General features: G+C 39.6%; 1 protein-coding gene across 2 annotated transcripts in view; it reads right to left on the reverse strand.

The window, feature by feature from the left end:
* The window catches only part of LOC141103291 (40-kDa huntingtin-associated protein-like), a 92,674-nt gene that overhangs the window by 67,335 nt on the left and 7,541 nt on the right, over positions 1-17,798 (reverse strand). For both annotated transcript variants that reach the window (XM_073592717.1, XM_073592716.1), the window contains exons 5-7: positions 9,583-9,651; positions 4,022-4,142; positions 447-539 (exon numbers count right to left, since the gene is read on the reverse strand). In XM_073592717.1, coding sequence (XP_073448818.1) covers positions 447-539; positions 4,022-4,142; positions 9,583-9,651 — 283 coding nt within the window. The remainder of the gene's footprint in view (positions 1-446; positions 540-4,021; positions 4,143-9,582; positions 9,652-17,798) is intronic.

Raw genomic sequence — 17,798 nt, forward strand, 5'->3', positions numbered from 1 at the left:
ACACTACAATTCCTCTCTCCCATGATCACTGTTGAAACCTTCAAACCGGTTTGAGGATGAAGTGGAGGAAAGGGATGGGGGTTTTGAAATCCCTGAATTTTATGAGCCACATGCTATGGCTTCTCAACAAATGTTCTACATTGTTGACACTCTGATGCAGTGTGAACTAGTTTTTGCCTAGCAGCACCTGATTCTTCACAGCCAAAATAAGCCCCTATGGGCAATAAGAGGCTTGGAGAAAAAACAAAATACTTTTCCCATCCATGCACAAACTTTTGAATATTATACATATTAATATTAGAAATATTATAATATATCATATAAATATTATAAAAAATATATCAAACATAAGTATTTTTTGTACTTCTACTGCTCTAGAACATGGAAAAACAGCATGTATTCAAGTTCATGTAAAACAAGCTGTAGAAGTCCCATGAAATACTTACCCACTGGTAGATTACTTCCTGGGGCAGGCAGACCCTTTTCTTGAGCCAGCAACTGCATCTCTGTGAATACTGCAAGAGCTCCATCATAATCTCCTGCAGGGAATATTAGCAAATTCCGATCAATTATATAGAATGCAGAAGACATTTAATTGCTAGCACATTTTATGATGTGAAGAAAGAAATGAAAAAAAGTGTGTGTTGCCAAAAAACGGAGTTCAAAAAGGTTTGAGTCACTGATCTAGAACTAGTATTCATATCTGTAAATCCATAAAACCTTTTTTGTATGCATGTTCCAGGTAAGAAATGCAAAGTAATATAGGAAGAGGATAAACATGACGACCAAGAAACTGATATTTGTGTGTCACGTTTACTCTTCTTGGAAGGAGAAATAGCATCCATGTGTTTATGTTAGTAAATATTTATTTTAAAGATGAACCCCAGGCAGATATAAAAGTACAAATTATTGTAGCTCTTGCAATTATTAATACTTTGGTGGGTTTTTTGTTTTGTTTTTTGTTTTTTTAATGCATGCAGTGTCTGTACCAAAATTTTAATGGCATCAGCCTCTTGCAGTCCCTGTTCAGCACAGCTAAGAAAGGGTAAAGGAGAAGCAGAACAATGCGGCAACTAGCAGAGCAGGAGGCATATAATAGGAGAGAGTAACTGGCATCATACTGCTTCTTTCACTGAACAGTCACAGGGTGGAACCTGTAGGTGAAAGTGAACTTGCAACAGAGAAACATAAGGTTCCCTCACCTTCCAGGTAAGGATGTGCTGTGCAGCAGAGCAGTGTAAATCTCAGGAATTGATGAACAGAAAAAAAAAATTCTTTGTCAAATAAAACAGCTCTCATATATGTATTTCATCTATGTTTTAGCTGCTTGCCTAGAGTTCAGCTTCAAAGTAAATGCCACTAAATGCTGTAAAATAAAGGTGGCCCCTGCAAAAAAAAAAAGTAATAAAAAACTTCTCCTGTAGACAATTTCTGTAAATCTTCATGCACACCGTTTGCTCTGGACCCTTTATTTCTCCTACAGGATATAAGCAGCAGCAAAAACACGGTAAAAAACGCGTTTTAATGACCAAAATTCTGGCCATTAAAATGTATTACCACAGGAATGTGCCTAGCGTTAATGCGCACACTAACATGTGTTAAGGAGATTTGAGCATTTGTAATGCACAAAAGCTCCTTTCCAAAATGCACATGGTGATTATTTTTTCCTGCCTGTAAACTCCCTTGCTGCTCAGGTACTGAAAACATCTTTAACCTCCCTGGCGGTATGATTATGACAGATTTTTCATGCTGAATGCGGTACATTGTTTTGCATGAAAATTTGGCATATTATATTGTAGGCCTGTAATGCTTAGTAATAACTCACTTAAAGTGGAGTTCCACCCACTTTTATAACTCTTCAGCATCCCTCACTAAACTGTGCACTGTAAACGAATTGGATATTTAAAAAAAAAAAATTATCAGCACCTACTGTATATCTGCTGTATTCATTTTTCACTTCCTTCTCCCTGGCCGTGGCCCATCGCATCATTTCCTGTTTGCAATGCCTTCTGGGAAGGGGCAGCAACTTCCTCTGATACTGTCGCTGCTATGGAAACCTGACCTGAAACCTATTACACTGCTTGTGCTGCACTGAGCATGTGCGAGATCTGCAAGGATGAGATCCAGGAAGAAATACAGTCTGGCTTCAGATGGCCACGGCCTGCTGTAAGTTTATAAAATAACAAAATACTGCTATAAATTAACAAAACAGACCTTAGTTTACAGACTAACTTTACTAGAATACATTAAGCTTGTGTATTTTATAGGGGTATTTTTATTTAAAAAGTATAATTTCAGCCGGAACACCACTTTAAATCTGTCCAAACAAGGGTCTAGTAGACATCCCCGGTATGATAAAGTTTGAAACACAAAATCATTTCAATTATAATATAATAAAGAACTATAAATAATCAAAAACAAAATAATAATAATAATAATAATAATAATAATAAAATGTATTCAATAATGTAATCAACTCAAAAACACTGAAATTTGCTCAGTTGCAGAATTGTCGCTGTCATCACTTTCAGTGTCCGATGACGAATTTCCCCACAAATCACTATTGCTCAATTCTGCAAGTGTTCTAATTTTCTATCACTATTTTCTAGCTGTTCTAAAACATCTTTTGACGTAAAGAGACACACTTTTTGGTTGCCATGGACATTCTCAAGTTTCCAGGCAGAAAGAACAGTATATATTATATAAAACGGTATGCAGGGCACTGGACAAAGCATTAGGGACAAAAGGGATTACAGTGTACTGTATGTGCTCTGTTTTTTGCACTTTTTGAATTTCCCGCCAGGCTTCATCCCTGTGCATTGCGCAGCTCGCAGGGAACAGAGCCCGGCATACAGTACATCGAGCGAAGGATAGAGACGCCACACACAGCGCAGAGACATCGTAGGATCCTGGGGTCAATTTTCCCTGGATACTGCGGTGCAGCCCCTAGTGTGGCTTGGGGTTACCACTCTTGGTATGGAGAATTCACCCCGAGCCACACTCGGGAATGCCGCTAAGAAGGTTAAGTGTGCATGGACACATAAGCCAACATGAAGGGGAGTTTAGAGGTACAGAAAAAAAATGCCTGAAGAAGCAGTTTTTTTGAGCTGCAGTGTACATGAGGCCTTATAATGAAGAGAATGCACTGGCTGAAGATCCTGCAGAATTCCAACACGTTCCATCCAATGTACTGGATGCCTGCTCCCCTGTTACACTTGCTACTGTGAACCGTGATGTAGGGGCAGTGAGAGGAACCACAGTGCATAGTAGGTGACCTGGAAATCAATGTTCTTGGAAGTGAATTCTGCGGGATCTTCTGCTAGTGACTCTCTTCCAATACTACAGAAATTGGCAGTGCGAGTGGAAGAAGAGGTGAGTATTCAATGGGGTTGATTTAATAAAAGCAAATAGAGTGTTCATGTTGCAAGTGATGTTGCCCTTTGCAGGATAATTTTCCCCAGAGCCTACTAAATGTGGTGAAAATTCACTTTGCAAAGAATACCCAATCATCTGCAAGGAAAAAAAAAAAAAAAAAAGCATTTATTGTTTCCACATGATTGAATGATGGAAGTCAGCAGAGCTTCACCTCATTTACTAAGCTCTTGCAAAGTCGTCAGTCTGATTACCTTTAGTAGTAAATCAACCCTGTGTTCTTATCTTGAGCCACTTTATTTTACAGTTTTATTTCAGGGACAAACATGTTACAATATATGCATACAATAGCATTCATTTATAAAAATAATGATAATAAATAACAAAATATAACTGGCATTTTCATACAACCTAGAAACCATCAAATCATTTGATCAGACTGCAGCTGTTATTCAACCTTACTAACTATGTACCTGAAATTTAACAAAACACTGCTTAAAAAAAAAAAAAAAAAATACTTGGAAAAATATCCTGACCAGATGACCAGCCTTAAAGTAATCTGTCAAGCCATGAATGGATGAATATTCTATTTTGCGGTTATGCACCCTGTATGCTTTACTGGGAGCAAGAAAACAAGATTGCTACTCACTTGTCAATATTTTACAAGATGCCACATATCCCAGAGAGAGAAGGCATTCAATAGGAACCTGTGTTTGTAACTCTGCTGCCCGTTGGAAATAAACTAAAGCTTCTCCCAGCTTGTTCATGTCCTTAAAAACAAGAAGATTCATTTGTACCAGAACCCTTGATCTTAACAGACTGAATATCATATTATATTCCACTAAACAGAAAACACAATGCAAACATTACCATAATTTAACAACTTCCCCTCTGGAGAAACTGGTTTCATTTTTCGCACACATTTTAATATCTACATTTTTGTCCATAAATTACCTTAAGGCCCCTTTCACACTGGGGGCGTCGGCAGTACAACAGCGCTATTTTTAGCACTGCTGTACCGTCGTTCTTGCAGCGGTATTCGGCCGCTAGCGGTGCGGTTTTAACCCCCGCTGGCGGCCGAAAAAGGGTTAAAATCCCTCGTACAACGCGGCTATAGCCGCGGTATAGCCGCGCTGTCCCATTGATTTCAATGGGCAGGAGCGGTGAAGGCGCTCCTTCACCGCTCCAAAAAAGCGGTTTGCAGGACTTTTTTTTACCGTCCTGCCTGCGCACCGCTTCAGTGTGAAAGCCCTCGGGCTTTCACACTGAACAAACAGCGGAGGCTGTTTAGGGGCGGTTTGCAGGCGGTATTTTTAGCGCAATACCGCCTGCAAACCGCCCCAGTGTGAAAGGGGTCTAAAACCCCCAGAACATTTTATATTTCCTGAAAGCAAAGGACCTGTAGATTTTTTTTAAAAAATCGATAATTTGCAATTTCTTATGTTGCAAGATATTTGCGTAATGGTTTATCAAATCTATATTATCAGGAGAAAAATACACTAAAATGAATTTTAGTGCACATAAAACAATTTGATATAAATTATTTTTTGTACAAAATAAAAGATCAAGTAGCTTTGAGTAAAATAGATACCAAATACATCAAGCCTCAAAACTACATACACCAGCAAAATTTCAAAAAGTAAAATGATTAATAGGCGATGCTTAACCTCCCTGGCGGTGTGATTATGTCGGATTTTTGCGTCTCAAATCGGTACAATTATTTTGCATAGAAATTTGGCGTTTTATATTGTAGGCCTGTAATTCTTAGCGATAACACACTTAAATCTGTCCACCAAGAGTCTAGTAGATATCCCGGGTATGATGAAGTTTGAAACACAAAATCATAAAATATAATAAATATAATTATAAAAAATAATATAATAATAAAATTAATTTCCCCACGATTCACTATTGCCCAATTCTGCAAGTGTTCTAATTTACTATCGCTGTTTCCTAGCTAGTCTAAAACCACTTTTGACATAAAGGGACACTTTTTTGGTTGGACAATCTCAAGTTTCCAGGCAGAAAGAACAGTGTGATAGATAGATAGATAGATAATATATATAAATCTATCTATCTATCTATCTATCTATCTATCTATCTATCTATCTATCTATCTATCTATCTATCTATCTATCTATCTATCTATCTATCTATCTATCTATCCACACATACACACAGGCAGGGCACCGGACAAAAGGGATGTGAAATAATTTCATACAGTAATGTAATCTGTAAGATTACATTGTGCTGTATGTGGTCTGATTTTTCACTTTTTCGAATTTGCCGCCGGGCTCCACCCCATGCGTAGCGACGCTCGCAGGGAACGGAGCCTGGCACAGAGAGGCTTCGGGCGGAGGACAGAGCCCACAGACACAGCGATGGGACATCGCAGGATCCTGGGGACAAGGTAAGTACACCGCACCAGGATCCTGCAATGCAATACCGAGTGTGGCTCAGGTTACCGCTAAGAGTGCTGAAATTTAACCCCGAGCCACACTTGGGAACACCGCCAGGGAGGTTAAGGCTGTATCCCCATGGGTGTTTAGCCATGATGCAAAACACATATGATGCAAGTCATATGTGTTGACAGCTGCACCTACCGAGCCCACAGCTATTCATGACTTTGCACAGTCAGGGATTACCTGCAGTGATCATGGCTGGAAGCACAATGTGTATCCAGCCATAATCACCGCAGGTAATCATTGGCTGTGCCAAAAAGTCACAAATAGCTGAAGCTGCCAACAGCTACTCATTACACTGTGCAAACTCGGCAGCCACAGCTATCCACACACAGCTGTCAATCCCTGCCGCAGGAATCAGCTTTTGCTGCTGGGAATTGCAGTGTGACTAAACGCCCATGTGAATGCATCCTTAAAAGGAGTTGTAAAGGCAGAATGTTTTTTAACTTAATGCATTAAGATAAAAAGCCTTCTGTGTGTAGCAGCCGCCCTAGCACCTCCTAATACTTACAGATTCTCCGTGTCTGAATGGACACATGGAGCTGCAGCTCGGCTCGGGTGCCCCCATAGCAAACGGCTTGCTATGGGGGGCACTCGACAAGAGGGAGGGGCCAGGAGCAGCAAAGAGGCACCCGAATAGAGGAGGATCCGGGCTTCCCTGTGCAAAAACCAACTGCACAGAGCAGGCAAGTATAACATGTCTGTTATTTTTTTAAACAAGACTTTACAATAACTTTAAATGCCTTTACAGCTTCTCAGGTCAGAGTTAAGTTAACCATAAATAAGGGACTTAGAATTATTTCTCTTACTCCAGCATGCATGGCAAGGCCCAATATGTGTTGCGCTATTGTTTGCACCATATGTTCATTCATATGTGCACAAGGAGTGGGGTGGGGGGGTGTGTAGAATTATGGATGGATTTAGGGGAGTCTTTATATTCTTTGTATTAGATTTTTCGACTGTTCCTAGTGAGAAGAGGTTCCATTAAAGGAATTGGACGTATGTGCTGGGGACATTTATACTTGCAATTAAGAAAAAGAGGAAAAAAAAAACAAACAAAAAACGCCACAATGATGTGAAAATAAGTCAGGATAAGATCGAACTGTAAAGTTGAAACATGCCCTTCTGAAAACGGTCACCGACGTGGTAAAAAAAAAAAAAAAAAAAAAACAACACACACACACACGAGACTTTACAATAAATTTAAATGCCTTTACAGCTTCTCAGGTTAGAGTTAAGTAAACCATAAATAAGGGACTTAGAATTATTTCTCTTACTCCAGCATGCATGGCAAAGGCCCAATATGTGTTGCGCTATTGTTTGTACCCTATGTTCATTCATATGTGCACCAGGCATTGGAGGTGCTCCTTTACATTTTTTTTTTATAATGTATTAGCCATTTTTAAACAGTTTGTCTTTTATTCTGTCACTTAAAGTGTTTGTCACCCTAAAAAAAAAAAAAAAAAAAAAAAAAAAATAGATCCTGTTCCCTTAAAGCATGTTACGCAGCATAGTGCTTGTGCTGTGTGATTTGCCCCCTAGTATTACCTGAAATACCTGGTTGATCCTGCCTGGTTCTGCCCTCCCCTTTGTAAACTGATCACAGTTTATCATGGCTGCTGAGCCCTGACAACATGGTCAGTTTACGCGCCTCCGTCATCCACAGCTCTCCTCTGTCCTTCTCCCCATCCCCCTCCCCCTGCCTGTCAGTTTGTGACAGTGCCACTCCTGCTGCTATAAAACTATCATATGATCATACAATCCCTTCTGTTGAATAAGGACATGTGCCCCACAGTATGTTTTATATAAAAAAGATGCCGATTTCTACCTTTTTTCAGAGCGTCTCCCGGCGTTCACGTGACTCCTCTGCTCTCTCCTTCACTCCTCCTCTCCTCCCGGCTGATGTCAGCGTGAGTTCTCTGGCACGCCCACAGGAGCTGTCAGCCCAGGAGAGGAGAGAGGCGAGGAGTCACGTGAGCGCTGGGAGATGCTCTGAAAGAAGGTAGAAATCTGCATCTTTTTTTATAAAACACATGCAATGGGGCACAAGTCATTATTTAATAGAGGGGATTGTATGGTCATACAATAGTGGCTTTACAACCACTTTAACATTATTGCTAGCACAAGGGGGCCAAAAAGTCCTCTGAATGGGCTGCCACCCATGGGTTATGTGAAAGTGAATATGCGGCTCTACAGCTGCCAAGATCCTTTTTACAGAAAAGCAGCAAGTCGGGTGATCAAACCTCATTACTGCAGCCATGAGCTTCTTTTAATGTCCAAAGCTTGATTGTATGCATACAAAACTATTTGGGTAATTACACTATACATTTTTAAGAGGTTATTCACTTTACACTGTATGCATTGGCAAGCATTAGCCTGGGTTCACACATGTGAGGTGCGAATTGAAGCTCAGGTTTCACTGAGGAGATAAAAATCTCCTGTTTTAGCTCAGGATCAGTGAGCAGGGAGAGGGGGAGGTGTAGTGAGGAGCAGAAGGAGAAAATCCATGTTCAGAATGCAATGCATCTGCGAAGCAGATGCATTCCCATAGAAGATAAGGGGCTCGTAATTCGCACTGCAATGCCCAGAAAACGCACACGTTTTTTGTGCAATGCGAATGCAACGCACATATGTGAACCAGATGCATTCATATGAATGTATTTTAAAATGTCCTGCGAATTAGATGCGGTGTAAGCCGCATCTAATTAGCATAGGTGTGAATGGGGGCTTAAGGTATGCTTTTTGTTTAAGCATCCTATTAACAAAAGTCGCAAAAAAAAAAAAAAAAAAAAAAAAAAAGGAAGGAAGAAGGTCTTGCCATATTTCTTTTTTTTTTCAGCTGAACTCGCACTATTTCATTCCCATGTGTCAGTGCCGGTTTCGGGGGCAATTTCAGAGATATCTGTGCAGGTTTCTGCACAGATGTCTATTGAAATCGCATCCCGAAGTCGCCAAAAGTGACATGTCAAATCGCATGCCAAGTCCCTGCAATTTGAACCAGGGCTAAAAGAGAAAAAGCACTGAACATAATAAATAAGGGCACATTGAGTATGTAGGATTTATATTTACTTTAGATTTACTTTTGCCTGCACACTAAAGCTCGGTTCACACATGGGCGGCACGACTTGCAGGTCGCCTCAGCGAGGCGACCTGCAAACGACTGCCGGGGCGACTTGCGAGACGACTTCTGCATAGAAGTCTATGCAAGTCGCCCCAAGTCGCCCCCAAAGTAATACAGGAACCTTTTTCTAAGTCGGAGCGACTTGCGTCGCTCCGATTAGAACGGTTCCATAGCACAGAACGGGAGGCGACTTGTCAGGCGACTAGGTCGCCTGACAAGTCGCCCCAGTGTGAACCCCTTCTAACTGCAAGGTACCCGTTTTGTTGATAAACAGGAATTTACTAGAGGAGCTAAAGGGCAGACAAGAGTCAGACTTTGTATTGGAGTAAATGAACAGTCTGCCACTTTTCTTCCCTTCTACGCCCTCTAGTGGTGGCCAGAAGCAGCTGTTGCAGGAATACGGGATGAAAGCACACTGCTTCCAGGCGGAAGGCCCCCATATCCAAAACTCCAGTTTGCCTGAAAATCAAGTGCCCTTACTAAATGCATTTTATGCAGTCTGCAGGCATAAGAATAAAGCAAGAATAAAGGATACGTTCTGAAAGTAAATTTAGTTGCTAAAACCAACAATATCAATGATGAATAATTCAATAAAAAAATACCAAAGATGGCTTGATAGTGAAATACCTTTAATGCATTTCCCAGTTCTAAACATAAGCTGGCTGCCATCACAGGCTGATTCAGTTCAATGTATACCTGGAAAAAATAAATATGTTAAGAAATCTGGTCTAATGACAGTTTAAATCCCTAAATACAGCCCGGTAACCAGTCTGCATTCGTATACATGTCACACCTCTAGACTCATCTTGCTTCTTGATTACAGTGTTCAAGTCTCACATATGCCTTAAAATGGATCTACAGTCACCTTCGCACCAGCATTGTGGTATACTGGAGCTCCCTGCCAGATGCTGACATGTCGGCCAACTTCTGGATATTGATCGCTGAACACTTTTATTGACCATACATAACAAAACAGTGTTGCGCTTCCTAAATAACTACCAATAAATCCTTAAAGAGAATAGATGATTAACTTGCAATAAAGCAAGATACTGAGTGCACAATCAAATATTCGTGTTCTCTGAATGGGAATAGTGAACAATACACAATAATAAAATATACGTGTTCCCTATATGGGAATATTAAACAATAGACAATAAAGTCCACACACTAAAAAAAAAAATATTATATATATATATATATATATATATATATATATATAATAAAAATAAGTCCAAATGCGCAAAAATTTAAAAAGTTAATCATCTATTCTCTTTAAAGATTTATTGGTAGTTATTTAGGAAGCGCAACACTGTTTTGTTATGTATATTCTTTATGTGAAGTGAATGCATTTTCTGTGTGTGCAGCCGCCAGGTGGGGGGGGTATTTTTCAATTTTTGGTTTGTGGTGGGATCTTGTCACATCACCTACTACACATATCACTACATAGCGATTAAGGTTATTATCCTTTGCGCATTTTCTGTGTGTGCGCAGCAGCCAGGTGGGGGGGGGGGTATTTTTCTTTTTTTGTGGGATTTTGTTAGATCACCCACTACTCATAGGTTATTAATATTTGCGCTGATAGAAATTTTATTACTTTCATTGACCAGGCCGAGATGATGTCCCTCCTGTGCATTTGTTCAGTCATTTTGGCATTGCCACACTTGAATTACAGGGATGGACAGGCAGGAAAGTAACTTTAATGTAGAAGAGACATAGCCCGTTTCTTCTGCATTAATCCTGCTTGTTCGCCCTTGTTTTATTTATTTTTTTTATAGGCATGCGCATACTTATTTGAATCTTGGTATCTTTTGTGTATTTTTTCCAGATCTGTGCAGTAATCCACTGTGAATGTTTGCCTTTGGGCAGGATTTTCCTGTAATTAAGACTAGTCGATGCTGCTCTGTTTGTGCAGGGTGACTGGTCTTGTATCTGCCCCACTGTAGTTTTCTGTAGGCACCTGGTATTTGGTGGACCTACTGGGTCCCTTTCACAGCTCTATAGACAATTTGTCCAACTTTTGACCGATGGATGCTTAAACACTTTTAGACTGTAACTGCAACTGTAAACCACACCTACAAGCTCATTAATTGAACTCCAGGTTTGCAAACTACTAACTCCAATTAGCTTTTGAAGTAAAGAACATTCAAAAAATCCGATAGGCTGGTTGTACTGAAGTTTATTGATGGATCGACTTCAGTACAACCAGCTTGCCCATAGATGGACTGAATCCTGCTAAACTGGATTTGATCCATCTATGGCCAGCTTTAGATGAGGATTAGATCACATTTTAGGGCAATTTACTGCAGAAAAACTGTTAATTCCAAGGGGCTCACAATGTCCCCTTCACGACAAAAGGTAAAATAAATTCTAACGCCTAAACACTTCTGCAACTTTGACACGTGTTCATAAAACTACATATAATCACAACTACTTGGTGCATCCAGATGCATTATATCTTTTTTTTTTTCCCCAAGACAATTCGGTCTTTCATTTGGTCGTAAATGGTCATAATGAAATAATATACACTACAGGTTCAAAGTTTTAGAATGCCCCCCATTTTTTTTTTTTGAAAATCTAGTTGAATGCCTCAATGTACTTTGAAAATAAAGCATAGAACAAAGAAACAATTGGACACAAAAAAAAAGAAATTATGGAATAGTTTTATTTAACCACTTGCCTACTGGCCACTTTATCCCCCTTCCTGCCCAGGCCAATTTTCAGCTTTTAGTGCTGTCGTACTTTGAATGACAAATGTGTGGTCATGCAACACTGTACCCAAAATAAATTTGCATAATTTTTTCACACAAATAGAGCTTTCTTTTGGTGGTATTTATTTAACCCCTTCCCGCCGACCGTACGCAGATATGCATACTCGGCTTTCCGGGGTTATACCGGGATGATGCCCGCAGCTGCAGGCATCATCCCGGTACCATTGTTTACAGCGGGCGATTGGCTACCCGTGTATGACAACCGATGCGGCTAAAAGCCGCTCGGTTGTTATACCGGAGGAGCGGGAGGGGACATCCCCCCCCTCCCGCCGCTGTTACCGGGCCTCCCGTGCGATCGGGAGGCCCGGTGTCCAATCGGGTACCTTCGGCGGCTGGGGGCGGGCTGGAACGAAGCTGTGAGTGGCTTCGTTCCAGCCTTCTTGTTGTAAACGCGGAAGCGACATCATGACGTCACTTCCCGTTTACTCGGCTGCCAATGGCGCCGAATTTAAAAAGTACACAGTATTCAAAATCGCCGTTTTCGGCGATTTGAATACTTTGAAGTGTAAAGGAGGGATGGGGGGTCTTTTAGACCCCCCATCCCTCCATAAAGAGTACCTGTCACCACCTATTACTGTCACAAGGGATGTTTACATTCCTTGTGACAGCAAGTAAAAAAAAAAAAAAAAAAAAAGTTTTTTTAAACACAATTTATAAAGTAAAAAAATAAATAAAATAAATTAAAAAAAAAAAATAAATTTTAAAGTGCCCCTGTCCCCGCGAGCTCGCGCAGCGAAGAAAACGCATACGGAAGTCGCGCCCGCATATGTAAACGGTGTTCAAACCACACATGTGAGGTATCGCCGCGATCGTCAGAGCGAGAGCAATAATTCTAGCCCTAGACCTCCTCTGTAACTCAAACCTGGTAACCGTAAAAAAATTTTTAACGCGTCGCCTATGGAAATTCATAGGTACCGTAGTTTGTTGCCATTCCACAAGTGCGTGCAATTATAAAGGGTGACATGTTTGGTATCTATTTATTCGGCGTAACATCATCTTTCACATTATACAAAAATATTGGGGTAACTTTACTGTTTGGATTTTTTAAAATTCATGAAAGTGTCCCTTTTCCAAAAATTTGCGTTTAAAACACTGCTGCACAAATACCGTGTAATAAAAAATATTGCAACAATCGCCATTTTATTCTCTAGATTCCCTGCTAAAAAAAATATATATATAATGTTTGGGAACTCTAAGTAATTTTCTAGCAAAAAATACGGATTTTAACTTGTAAACACCAAATTTCAAAAATAGGCTTAGTCATGAAAGGGTTAATCACCGCTGGGTTATTTTTTTTTTTTGTTTAGCAAAAAAGACTGAACATTTAAAAAAAGTTTCATTTTTCTTCTTCACTGATGAGGCTGCACTCATAGGTGGCACTGATTGGCAGCACTGGTGGGTATTGTTGGCACTGCATTTATAATCAGGACACAGTGTCCCTTTAACACCAGCTGGTTATTGGCTCTCTTCTCCAAAAGGTCAATAACCAGCTTGTGTTTACATCCATGATCAGCTGTCATTGGAAACAGCTGATCACGTGGTAAAGGGCCGCTGTGATTGGCCCTTTACCCTGATCTGTGAGCAGTTAAATCCAAAGGACTCAGCAATCACAGGGTATGCATGGTGCATGATCTTGGGAGGACGTCCATGTACACCCTCCCAGCTAAGTAAGCCGCCAATGGAGCTGTCCGGCTATAGCGCAGGCAGGAAGTGGTTAACAAAATGTCATCTAAATTTATAAATTTCTACTTATACTTAAGTAGCCACCTTTTGCAAATATACCAGCCAAACACACTTGTGGCATTCTTTCTACAATGGAAATCAAATTTTGTTTGGAAAGTTCTTCCCCACACTATTGCAGAAGTCCCCACAATGTGCTGCACTTGTAGAGTGCTTTGCTTTCACCCTTCTGTCCAGTTCATTCCAAACCAGCTCGACGGAGTGTAAATCTAGAGACTGTGCTGGTCATTCCATTATTTGAAGCCTACATTTTTTCTCTTTTCTTCCAAGGTTGTTCTGACACTGGGGGGGTAGGTTTTGGGTCATTATCTTGCTATAGGATGAACCCATGACCAACTGGGCATATTCCAGAGGGTATTGCATGGCACTGCAAAATGCTGTGGTAGTAGTTTTGGTTCAAGGTGCTACTCACTCTGTCACCGAATCTGGATCTAGTAAAAGAGCTCCAGACCATGTTGTAGAATCTCATATTAGCCAATGTATTTCATATTATTCATATTGATTTGCATGTATTGTATTGATTATTATTATTATTGTAGTGGTTTTATCAATATTATTATTCAATAAGTAAAGCAACAATTATTAATCTTTAATAATGTATACTGTGTTTTCCAAATTTAGAAAAAAGTTAAAGTTGAACTTTAAATGACCTCTGCTTTATGACAAGTACTTGTACACAGGTGTTCTCGAAAATGTATTAAGATAGTCTACTGGGTGAAAGTTCATTAGAATAGATTCAAGTAATATAGAATTGTCTCAGACAGATAAGAAAACAGGTGGTTAAAATAATTAGGTGGAATACAGGAAAGTTATGTACAGAACATTAATTAAGTTTGACAGGGTCAAACAAAGGTCTGCTTGTGCCCTCATTAAAACTGTTAAAATACATGCATATAGTGAAACATATAAAACATCTGGTGGGGTTATTGAAAGTTAATTGTCTCAAAGTCGTAAATCTGCAAATCCTTGAAGCTAGTTAAATCTTATCAAGATAAGGAGAGTTTGATAACACAGCTGGGTGCCAGACTGTCTCTATACAGGTGTTTTTAATTGGACAAAATCACTTTAATGAACATATAGGAATTTTGGGAATAATTAAGTTTATCTGGTTGTAGAACAGGTGTCAGATTTATAGTTGGTTACTTTGACGTAGATCTTAGCGACCAATCATATGTAAGAGAGATGGTTGAGATAAGACTTGTAAAATGGTATATAAATGCAAGCTCTGCAATTGTTAGACAGACAAGTCAGATAGGAGCTCATAAGGCTGAACTCTGTGTATGCTGCCCTATTGCACGGGTCATAGAGGTCAGAACCAATGGGCAAGTATCTGTCCTAACTTGTCTCCTCGTACGAGTCAGAGAAGACTTCTTGACTTGTTCCAGAATGTGGTCTCAGGTGAATTTCCCTCACAAACTTGGTCGAGCTGGAACTCAGAACTCTGTGAGGGGACCAGACCACCGGCCAATTGGCTGGTCCCTATCAGGTGACAGGTTCCCAAGAATTGGCAGTAAAGACCCATTCTGGTTTAAGGTGAGAACAATTCACAATTGTTTCAATTGGGTTAGAGGATAAGAATATTTATATCTAATATGCATGCATTGTAAGAAACTGTATAAATTAGACCTGTATATTGTAATACTTTGAACATAAACCTGTATGTTATCAGCTGTTAATAAACCTGCATTGCTGAAGTTCTGCCTGGTTCGATACTTTACTATTCTACTTCAACCAGCACGCTTCCTCCTCAGTGTTTGACAGTTGGTGTCACACACCGAGGAACCATCCTTTCACCTACTCAATGGCGTAACCCCTCAAATTCTGAATCATCACTCCACAAGACCTTCTTCCATTCTTCAGTAGTCCACTGGCAGTACTTCATGGCCCAGCCAAGCCTCTTTCTTCTTATTGTTTTCTTATTGTTCTTAGCAATGATTTTCTTACAGCCACTCGACCTGTGAAACCAAACTTTTTATTTACTTACACTGCTGTAGAACTGAGTTAACTCATTACTTCTTCCCTGAATATTGAGGTCAGGAGACTGAGATGGCCACTCCAGAACCTTCACTTTATTCTGCTGTAGCCAATGACAGGTCGACTTGGCCTTGTGTTTTGGATCATTGTCATGTTGGAATGTCCAAGTACGTCCCATGTGCAGCTTCTTGGCTGATGAATGCAAATGTTCCTCCAGTATTTTTTGATAACATACTGCATTCATCTTGCCATTAATTTTTAACAAATTTCCTGTGCCTTTGTAGCTCACACATCCCCAAAACATCAGCGATCCACCTCCGTGTTTCACAGTAGGAATGGTGTACCTTTCATCATAGGCCTTGTTGATTCCTCTCCAAATGTAGCACTTATGGTTGTGGCCAAGAAGCTCAATTTTGGTCTCATCACTCTAAATGACTTTGTGCCAGAAGGGTTGAGGCTTGTCTCTCTGCTGTATGGTGTATTGCAAGCGGGATACCTTGTGGCATAGTAGTAATGCCTTTCTTTTGGTGACTTGACCATGCAGCCCATCTTTTAAGTGCCTCCTTATTGTGTATCTTTAAACAGCCACACCACATGTCTTCAGAGAGTCCTGTATTTCAACTGAAGTTATTTGTGGGTTTTTCTTTGTATCCCGAACAATTTTCCTGGCAGTTGTGGCTGAAATTTTAATTAGTCTACCTGACTGTGGTTTGGTTTCAACAGAACCCCTCATTTTCCACTTCTTGATTAGATTTGAAAACTGCTGATTGGCATTCTCCATTCCTTGAATATCTTTTTATATCCCTTTCCTGTTTTATACAGTTCAACTACCTTTTCCCGCAGATCATTTGATAATTCTTTTGCTTTCCCCATGACTCAGAATCCCGAAACGTCAGCGCAGCACTGGATGAAAGGTGCAAGAGTCTGTCAGGAGTCCAGAAACCCATTGACCTTTTACACACACTAAGTACAAGCAAACAGATCACAGGTGAGGATGGTTACTTTTTAATAGTCATTCAAATCCCTTTGTGTCAACTTGTGTGCATGTTATCAGGCCAAAATCACCAGGGTATGTAAACTTTTGATCAGGGTCATTTGGGTAGTTTCTGTTGTCATTATGATATAAAAAGAGTAAACACGGTTGATTGATAATAAATGGCTTCAGCCAAACACTAACCTAAGTGAAAGAAAAGTTTTTGTGTTATCATTCATATTCTCTGAAAAATGGCCAAGAAATCATAAATTCTACCAGGGTATGTAAACTGATGAGCACAACTGTATATGTGACCCCACAGATAAAGACCAACTTTTGTGAAGCCGAATATACTGTATGTGTACAGGTGGCAGGAAGGAGTTCATAAAACTCTACCTTGTTGGGTTTTTTTTTTTAGCCAGGCATTTAAAGTGCTGTATCTCCCGACTAAACACTAACAGCTCCTTTCAGTACGTTTAGAATGTTTTAATTTGAACCTTTTATATATTTTTTTTTTTTTTTTTATAGCTTTATTTCCTTTGAAACATATAGAAATTTAAAGTGGAACTAAAGATTGTCAAATAAACTGTGAGCAGACTGACTCTTTATTGCAGAGGAGACATGTAAAGTCTCTTCTGCAATAAAATCCACCTATCTGGTTGTTCACAGTTATTTGTAGAATGTACACTTAGTTGCACATACACAGCTCAGTTTACATTTTGCCGCATCGCCTGTGTGCCGGGATGACAATGTTTTTGTGTTTTATTTACTTGTAAAAGCTTCTGGAGGCGGAGGCATCTATAGGTAATGAGGCTACAGCTTGGTACTGCCATATTGGATTATTTAGCACCCTCAGCAGCTACACAAATGGCTTTCCAGGGAGGTGAAGGAAGGAGCTGGACCAGCACAGAAAGCAATTAGACACTCCCTGAAGAGGAGAAGGCTATGATGTGCAAAAAGGAAGGGGCCAACATTTGTTTTTTTAGTCCATACAATTTTATATATATATATATATATATATATATATATATATATATATATATATACATACATACATACATACATACATACATACATACATACATACATACATACATACATACATACACACATACATACTATATCTGCAACTAACGATTATTTTCATAATCGAATAGTTGGCCGATTATTGTTTCGATTAATAATATAAAAAAAAAAAAAAAATCAAAAAAAAGAGTGTGGCGTATAATTTAGTTAATATGTAAATTTTTTTTAAAAAAAGGCAATTTATTCTTAAATATCTCTATGCAGTGGTAAATATAAATAACCAACTATATGGTTAGGGAGCAAAATCTCTAATCCACTCTGAGAATAACAGACAGAAGAGATATACTGTATATACTATTAAA

Source organism: Aquarana catesbeiana, linkage group LG07 (genome assembly GCF_042186555.1).
Source record: "Aquarana catesbeiana isolate 2022-GZ linkage group LG07, ASM4218655v1, whole genome shotgun sequence".
NCBI classification, from domain to species: domain Eukaryota; kingdom Metazoa; phylum Chordata; class Amphibia; order Anura; family Ranidae; genus Aquarana; species Aquarana catesbeiana.